This window comes from Papaver somniferum, chromosome 6, assembly GCF_003573695.1.
Source record: "Papaver somniferum cultivar HN1 chromosome 6, ASM357369v1, whole genome shotgun sequence".
Classification (NCBI taxonomy): Eukaryota; Viridiplantae; Streptophyta; class Magnoliopsida; order Ranunculales; family Papaveraceae; genus Papaver; species Papaver somniferum.
Window position 1 is genome coordinate 17,112,826 of NC_039363.1, and position 9,695 is coordinate 17,122,520.

Sequence of the window (9,695 nt, forward strand, 5' to 3'; positions counted from 1 at the left end):
AAGTTATATGGAACCTACAACCAGTTCCAGTGCAGAGAGTTTTTTCTGACCACAATTCTAATAACATCTCCTTCTTAGATATCTATAATGTTTGGATGACAGGTGAAGTAAACTCAATCTCAATGGTCCTAGTAGCAATAAAGTGTTGGTTTATCTGCAAAGAAAGGTGCCTTAGGGTGTTTGAAAATAAAAAAAAAAGAACACCTGATTAGTTAGCCTTAGTAATATCAAAACACTATGAATACTGGCATCCAGTGACACAAACATAACAAGCATTCACGGCAGGACAACAACTGATACTCAAGATACTTGGAAATTCCCAATTACTAGAACTTTGAAAAATAATTGTGATGCCTCATGGTTATCTTCTAAAACTGATGCAGGTATTGGCTTTATCTTGCGCAATTGGACAGGTACATTCAAAGGAGCAGGAATGGGAAAGTGTAGAACTTCATTAGCTGAAGAAGCATAAGCTCTAGCTTTACTGCACACAACAAAATGGGCCATTACAGAAGAATTGCAAAATCTGGTCATTGAGGGAGATAACAAAGCAACAATTAACTATTTATTAGGACAAGACACAACTATCAGTTGGCAAAGTAAAGCTATCTTAGAAGAAGTTAAAGAAAAGGCAACTCAACTGGTTTCCTTTGGAGGTTTTCAGCTGGTTAACAGAAGAGGGAACAAGGCAGCGAATCTTTTGGCTAAGAAAGAAAGAAAAAAAGCTATTACTACTTTAAGTTTTTATGAAGCATCACTATTTTTAATTCCAACAATAGCTTATGACACTGTCAAAGCTTCATAACTCTGTAATATTAGTATAACTCATATATCTTTTACAGTGGATGCTTATCATACGAATTCAGCCATCGGAAGGACTACTCTCAATGAGTCTGTTTCAAATGAGACTGAACCTGCAGATTAGCTTTCCCTGCGGTAATCTACTTTACCTTCAAAAAAAAATCTCCAGAATTCAAATTGACAATCCAAGGAGTTGCCTGAAACGTGCCCAGTCTTACTTCACCTGCTTAGTAATTATAACATGTGATGCACAGGACAGGACTCTTAAAATCCCTCCCATTCCTGGTCATATGCCAAGAATCTGGTGCTGTGGTCTCAAATACTACAAAAATCAGCTATTGGAAAAACTACTTCGGAAATTTAATTGACAAAAATACTATCACAAGAAAAAGAATCCCTGAATGCTCAAAAACCTTCCATAAGTATGATGAAGTTCAAAAGTAACAAAACGAAAAGACCCCATCCGAAACAAAACAAAACAAAAAAAATCTTGTCAAAGTTCTAACTTAACCTCCTTCCACCCCCAAAAAATAAATCTGACACATTATCCCATATATCTAAACCCAAACCATTAATGCCACTCGATTCCGTATCAAAAGATAACCCAAAAGAATAAGCCACTAACTCCACATCAATGGGCGCGTAACACAACAACAGATCAGGGCAAAACCCAAATCAGTTGTTCAAAGATAAACTAGCTAACCGATCTAGAGTAGGATCTGACTTGTGGGCAGATCCGAGAACAATCAACGCCTCTTCCACTTTCTTCTTTAGCGCTTCAGGTGCCTCCAATAAATGTAGGACTTCGGTTTGGTCCATCTCCAACAACATCCCTGTGACTTTACCCGCCTGGTCATGCTCAATGCGCTCAACCAGAGGATATAAATGTTCTCCAAGCATCTGCGTATTTTAACAAAAGCACAATAAATACTTCATTAGGCCTGTGTATCTACAAATCTGGTATTTGCGGGATTTCACAATCAAGTAAAAACTGCGAATAAGAGGAGGCTGAATATACCACGTGCTGATGCTCAGGATCTGCAGAAGCCAAAGCCGAGGCAAGTGTTTGCACTGATCCAGGTCGTTGTGCATCAACTGGAGACATCGGCATGCCAGCAACATCAGATGGGAATGACATCATCTGACCCATGAAACCCTGAGGTACCATAGATGGTTCATTCCGTCCATTCGAAACGTATCTATAACCAAGACTACTGGCATTGCGCTGCATCAACTGCAATAAGCAAAACCTCCAGAGTCAAAAATAAAAACTTACCATAAAAACTTCAGTACATTAGAAGGTCTATAAGCAACAGCAAGTTCACATTACAGATGGAAGAAAACAACTATACCTGATGTTGCTGCATCTGCTGCTGTGGGTTCCCAGCTCTCCTCGCACCCATTCTTGGCGAAGGCTGTCCTTGTCGCTGGAGTGGGTATGGCATCATAAAGTTTGGGGCAACACCCGGCCTCATCCCAGGCAATAGTTGGGGTTGGAAGCCATACGCTGCGGGTTGTGGAACTAGGCCATGACCACCTTGACTAAAGTACATCTGTTGAGGATGAGGAGGTCTAGGTCCTCCAAGATGGTATGCAGCAATACCTGGGGGCAGAGGTGCCATCACAACAGGTGGTCGAGCTTGAGAAAATTGTGCCTTCAAAGATAAATTGGTAACTGGTTAGTACTTCTTGGAATCCAAAATCATATAAAAATAAACAAACATACTAAACATCTACCACAAGGCCTGTTTTGACAAACATGATTTAGTGGGTGAATGGTGAGATGCAGATAAATAGTTTTTATACATTATTACGTGAAACGGTGGCAAGAAACACTAGAGCAAGAATACATAAGCTAGCATCCAGGAATGATAACATTCTACAGTGACTAACCACAACATGAAGTCATGATCAGGAAAATATATATATATATATATACATATATGAAAATTTTCTGAATAAATACCATGTTTCCAATTAACTAACTAACCTGAAGTCTGGCCTTCCTGTCATCTTTACGCTGAGCCACAGCAACATAGAGAGGTTTTCGCCCGATGATCTTCCCATTCATTTCATTCAGCTAGAACATTAAAGAATGGCATACATAATCTCAGGCGTGTAAGCGCTAACAGAGCAAGTCAGCAAGATGACATACAAAGAAAAGAAAAATCCACTTACAGCTTTAGTAGCTTCCTCTGAGGTAGAAAAGGCAACAAATCCTGAACCCCTGCTCTGGCCGAGTGGATCAAGCATGACCTGAAACAATGAAAAAGAGTAAGTACTTCGGTTAATAGTACACCTGGTCACATTATCACAATTACATAAAAAGCGTAATGCATATCCAAGTTGATGCAAGTACTGTGAAAATCCATACCTTGCAAGATGTTATAGTGCCAAACTCAGAGAACAATTCCTTCAGGTTTTCATCATTGATCGTATCATCCAGATTCTTTAGATAGAGATTAGATCCTTGCAATTTTTCTGCTGCAACATTTCTTTCCTGTTCAAATTTGGCTTTCAGCTCAACCTCTCTTTCAGATTTTCTCTGCGCCCTCCCCACATACCAAACTTTGTCATCATTAAATGTGCTTCCATTAAGTTTCTCAACTGCAGCTGCTGCATCATCTGGGTTCTGAAAGTTGACAAAACCAAAACCTCTAGAATTCCCACTTGCATCCCTCATAATAACTGCACTTGTGACCTGACCGTAAGTACCAAAAGCTTTGCTAAGATCATCGTCAGTAGTAGATTCAGACAAATTTTTAACATACACATTGGTAAACTTTGGTGATCCATTTGCTAGATCTCTTTCTTGTCGACGAACAAAAAGCCCTACATAAACTTGTTTGTCATTTAGCAACATCCCATTCAGACTGTTAATCGCATCTTGTGCAGATTCATCTCTTTCAAATTGTACAAAACCATACCCTTTTGACTGACCAGTATTGTTATCAACCGCCACCTTGCAAGAGAGAACAGTACCAAAGGCAGCAAAGGTTTCAAACAACGCCTTGTTATCTATGGATGAGTCCAAATTCTTAATGAAAATATTTGCCTGGCCACTTTTACGTATACTGGGATCACGATGAGAGAACATAATCCTGATAGGTTTGCCATCAATGGGAGTGAAGTTTAGCGCCGCCAATGCAGTATTAGCTGCAAAAGAAAAAAGAATTTTCAAATTAGCACCTACACAGGACATAATTAGAAACTAGTCCATGTTCAAAGAAAACTCAAATTCCATGTTCCACCAAAGTAAATATGACTCAAAGTAGACCTACAAGATCAATACAGTGGACAGAAAGGATAACTATAGATCGAGTACTCAAGATTGGTCAGTCCAAAACATCATGTAACATCTTGCTATGCAATCAAATGAAGATCACATGCCTCACACTATTTATTATCCCATAGCCAGAACGATTTTATCCCATCAAAACAAAAACAAAGACAAAAATTCAAACATAGAGTAAAAACAAGATGGTCACACTTCACGAGGATAGCAAAAACACACAAAACCCCCCGAAGTAAAACAAACAACATCATGTCTTAAACATTACCACTGAGCATTTGGGGTTTTACAAACACATTCGCTTAAGAACTCATATTCCATAGAAATTGATAAATGAGCTAAACCTAAATGATATTAGGTATCATCATGTAACATCTTACAATGCATTCATCTCAAAATCACAGGCCCTGCACTACCTATTTATCCCATAGTTAAACAATTTTATCCCATCAAAATAAAACAAAAAAAAAATCACCCATTGTACAGTAATAACAAGATGGTCGCACTTCAGTGCCTAAGAAATCATCAAAAAAATATTAACTATCACTAGAGTCTAAATACATACAAAACCAATTCACCAACAATATTCACCAAAACACAAAACCCCTAAATTAAAACAAGAACCAACGTGTTATAAATTTCTATTTCCCACTGAGCATTGGGGGTTTTACTTATGCAAACCCATTTTCCGTACAAATTCACTAAAATGAGGACTTAGAAATTAAATAAAAATCAAAAAAAAATTCTACAAAATAAGTTCCCAAATGAGATGAAAAGAATCACCCAAAACCCTAAATACAACATAACCAACACCCCAAACTCAAAACAAAACCAAAAGAAAAACAAGAACCCTAACTTAACAACAAGAAGAAGAAGAAACAAACAAGTATGCAAAAGATTAAAAGAGAGAGTTACCATCTTGATGGTTATTGAAGTTAATATAAGCATAACCAAGAGAGATTCTCCTCATCTGATCTCTACAAACCCTAACAGATACAACAGGTGCAACTTGATTAAAAATATCATATAGTTGACCTTCAGAGACCGATTGATCAAGATCTCCAACATATAATGATGAGTTAGTAAACCCTCCTCCAACAACACTCTGTTGTCCTTCTTGGTTTGATTGAAGAGGAGGCGGTGCTGTTGTTACAGTACCACCAGTAGAAGTATTCGCCATTAGAGTTATTATCAGAAATCAACAGAAAAAAAATGAAGAAATTTCTGGGGTTAGGGTTGAAGAAAGAGGGAAAGAGGTTTTTCTTACAAGGGTTTCAGTTATTGTTTTGGGGGAAGACAACAGAGAAGAAATTGGATTTATAGAGAGAGAGCCGGGGGAGGAGGCACAAATGAAACGGAGTGATGGTTCGGGAGGAGGAGGGGGTTTATTACACACCACGTGCAACCTGGAAACCTGATGTGATGTGGCGATATTTTTTGTGTCTATTTCCACATAGATATGCACTTTACTTTTTAAACAAAGATATTTATTATTTTGTTGTCATTTTATTTAAAATCTAGATTGAATTTCATAAGTTGTTCAACCCTGGAAAGGAGAAGTTGTTGCTTTGTGATACCTTCAAGGCTTGATCCAGGATGTTGCGGAAATAAAGAATAAGTTCGACGATTTGACTTTCAATCACTATTATAGAGAAGGAAATTTTGCTGCGGATTTTCTGTTAAAGCAGGCTTCTGATAGTAAGTTGGAGACAACCCTTCTCAAGTAAATTGTTAATAAACTTGTGGCTGATACTCAAGTGGTCTCTTACTCTAGAATTTTCAGAGTTAGTTAGTATTTTATTTTCGGGTCAATGTATCAAGAAAGAAAAAAGTGTGGGAAAGAAAGGTGAAAATTGGATTATGAGTATAAAGATTGTTGTCGTAAAGGTTATTGACACAGTTGATAGAAGTTTTTGTTTTCTATCATGATGAGATGGGATTCGATGACAAATGATGTAAAACAGATCTCACAACTAATTATTTTTTCATAAGATAAGAAAGATCAAACAATGAGTCATTTTTTTTATATTGTAACAAAGATCCAACAATGCATCATACATTACCACTAACTTGGTTGTTTTGATGAATGATGTCCTAAGAGAATTCTTCAAACCCTCTGGAGGTCTAAGACAAAAGGATCCCTTATCTCGATACTTTTTCTTTTATGTATGGAAGCCTTCTCAATAAATATGATGCAAGCCAAGTCTACGGACATTTTTGAGGCATGGAAGCACCTATAAGCCACCTCCTTTTTGCTAACAATTGTTTGGTTTTCCGCAAGATAAGGTTCCAAATATTTGTTTTTGAGACTCATATGGATTCAAATTTTCTAAAAGTGGATGAGGGGACCTAATCTATAAAAGAAATTCACTTTGGAAACTAACCTAACTTAAATCTTATTTAAAATTATAACAAAAAAAATACGCCTCTTCTTCCATTTTTTTTTCTTCTTCAACGACAATTATCTCAGCTATAATGACTTTCATTGGGTTAGAATTGAAAACACTCCTTTTTTTCTTTGTTAGTGATTGCATGGATAGGTTAGATTCCATTAAACTAGGTATTTAGAAATTAGTTTCAGAATTGAATACGGTTGAGAAACTAATATTTCCCAATTGTAAACCAATTTCTTGGTTGGAAAAATATGAATTCCCAAGTTTATGGTTGATTTTCCAATCGTAGATATTTTTATGGTAGCTTCCTTTATCAGAAATGTAAACAAAGTGCTATGTGAAAACAATTTTAAAACTATTTCAGTCAAGAACTTGTTGTTTGGTTGTTGCACGAAATTTCAGCAAAGTTAATCAAATTTGTGTTAGACTCCCTCTAAGCGGACATTTCGAACAAGTATCGAACCTTGGAGTTGGATGGATGGTGTTACTGGTGCGTTGAGTTTTCCTGGCTTTGTAATTATCCTCCCAGAATTTCCTAGCTCTTTCAAATGTGTGCTTTGGGTTTGCTGTGATTCCTTGGAAAGTCTTGTCGTGTTCCATTTGCTTTCCAAAGTCGTGTTCTACATTTGCTTTGGTGAATGCTTGTTTTAAAAAAACACCACGATATTTTGAGGCTTTGGTAAAACACCACGATATTTTGAGGTACATGCACGCAAGAGGCTTAGCTGTCCTAGTCTAAAATTTAATTTGACTAAGAAAAAAAAGTTTGGAAACTTGTATAATTAAAGTTGAGCAACTAAAACGAAAAAAGATTAAAAAAAAAGATGAAAAAACACAAAACAAAAAGAACAAACAACAAAACAACCAACCAGCCATCACCAACAAAACAACCATGAAAGTCCATACTCAGAGATCCTTCCTTGTGAGTAACTTTTCCATATTTCTCACAGATCTTGCTATGTCTTGGGCGGCAGCCGCAAAATCTCCATTATAAGTCTGAACAGCGGTCAGTTCTTCATGCAAGGTATCATTTTTGAGGTCAACATGCTGCTTGTGAGTATCATACTTCTTGTTAAGAAGCTTCATTTCAAGATCATGCTTCTCCTTAAAAGCATCGCTCCTGGTCAGACTGCTTCACCGAAACATTATGCTTCTGGTGAAGCAGCTTGATCTCAGCAGCGACCTTCATCATTATAGCATCGTGCTTCTGGTTTTGATTCTGCTCGATCTTATCTGCTGTTTTTTCGTTTGCAGAAAGACGATTGTTGATGATTTTTATTTGAAGATTTTTCTGCATATACACAAGCAAAATACAAACTACAAACTTCGGAAACAATGTTAACTGGAAACTTAAAAGATATATGCAACATTTATACAAACTATAAACTTCAGAAACAATAGTTTTCACCTGCTGGTGATGAACTTTCAGCTTTTCCAATCTATCCTCAATAGATTTAGGATTACTTAAAACAAAAAAACCTTGTCCAAAACTCCTCTCAGTTCTAAAATCTTTTTGACCCAGTCATGTTTTATATATATTCTCACCTCCAGATCTAAAACATAAAAAATAAAAAAGAAACATATTTACCTTTGTTATTCTAAACTTGGGTGGGTATATACGCTTGGTCTTTCTCCTCTTACCCATTTTTGATTGATAGACAGAAAGCAAAGAGGATACTAAATACTCTTTATTAGTTCAAAAAAGTAAAAATGTTGGTGAGAGGTGGGAGTAAATAGGAAGTGGTTAAAGTTGGAAGTAAATAAGGAAGTCCAAGATATTAAAGTCACGTTATTACTGACATTAAAGTTATGTTATACCCAGATATAAGCCCTAAATCTGGATGTGATGTGTCAGTGGGGAGTGACATATAGTTATGTATCATTTTGGTGTGTCTTTTTAGTTTTCATTATACAGCTTCCTTTCTCAGAAATGTAAACAAAGTGTTATGTGAAAACAGTTTTAAAATCTGTTTCACTCAAGAACTTGTTGTTTGGTTGATGTATGAAATTTGAGCAAAGTTAGTCAAAGTTGTGTTAGACTCCCTCTGGGCGGACATTGCCAACAAGTATCCATCCTTGGAGTTGGATGGCTGGTGTTACTGGTGTGTTGGGTTTTCCTGTCTTTGTTAATTATCCTTCCAGAATGCCTAGCTATTTCAAATGTGTGCTTTGGATTTGGTGTGATTCCTCGGAAAGTCTTGTCGTGTTCCATTTGCTTTCCAAAGTCTGTTCTTACATTTGCTTTGGTGAATGCTTGTTTTAAAAAAACAACACGATATTTTGAGGCTTTGGTAAAAAAAAAAACCATGATATTTTGAGGTACAAGCAGGCAAGAGGCTTGGTTTTCCTAGTCTAAATTTTAATTTGACTAAGAAAAAAATTGAGAAACTCTTATAATTAAAGTTGAGCAACAAAAACGAAGAAAAGATTAAAAAAAAAAGCTGAAAAAAGAAACAGAAAACAACAAGAAAAAACAACAAAACAACCAACCATCCATCACCAACAGAAAGAACCAACAAAACAACCATGACAATCCATACTCAGAGATACTTCCATGTGAGTAAATTTTCCATATTTCTCACAGATCTTGTTATATCTTGGGCGGCAGCCGCAAAATCTCCATTATAAGTCTGAACATCGGTCAGTTCTTTATGCAAGGTATCATTTTTGAGGTCAACCTGCTGCCTGTAAGCATCATGCTTCTTATTATGAAGCTTCATTTCAAGATCATGCTTCTCCTTAAAAGCATCACGCTCCTGGTCAGACTGCTTCACAAAAGCATTATGCTTCTGGTAATGTAGCTTGATCTTAGCATTGACCTTCATCATTATAGCATCGTGCTTCTGATTTTGATTCTGCTCGATCTTATCTGCTCTTTTTTCGTTTGCAGAAAGACGATTGTTGATGATTTTTATTTGAATATTTTTATGCATATACACAAGCACAATACAAACTACAAACTTCAGAAACAATGTTAACTAGAAACCTAAAATATATATGCAACATTTATACAAACTACAAACTTCAGAAATAATAGTTTTCACCTGATGGTGATGAACTTCAGAAACAATAGTTTGCCTTCGGGTTGTGCAAGGCGTAGGCAGGCAGGCGTAAAATTCATGTCTTACTTTCGGGAGTTAACATTGTCTCATACTCACCCGACCCGGTACTTGTTACTGGAAAAGGGTTTTGGTCTTTGGTCTTTGCTG

The 9,695-nt window shown here is 36.6% G+C and overlaps 1 protein-coding gene across 1 annotated transcript; it reads right to left on the reverse strand.

Moving 5' to 3' along the window:
- Nucleotides 1–1,180: 1,180 nt before the first annotated feature.
- On the reverse strand, nt 1,181–5,453 carry LOC113287061 (polyadenylate-binding protein 2-like). The gene is made up of 7 exons (XM_026535721.1): nt 5,009–5,453; nt 3,176–3,957; nt 2,980–3,057; nt 2,792–2,881; nt 2,154–2,456; nt 1,820–2,035; nt 1,181–1,701 (listed from the first exon to the last, which is right to left on the reverse strand). The coding sequence occupies exons 1-7, from the start codon at nt 5,271–5,273 to the stop codon at nt 1,477–1,479; spliced, it is 1,959 nt and encodes a 652-aa protein (XP_026391506.1). The 5' UTR covers nt 5,274–5,453; the 3' UTR covers nt 1,181–1,476.
- Nucleotides 5,454–9,695: the final 4,242 nt, after the last annotated feature.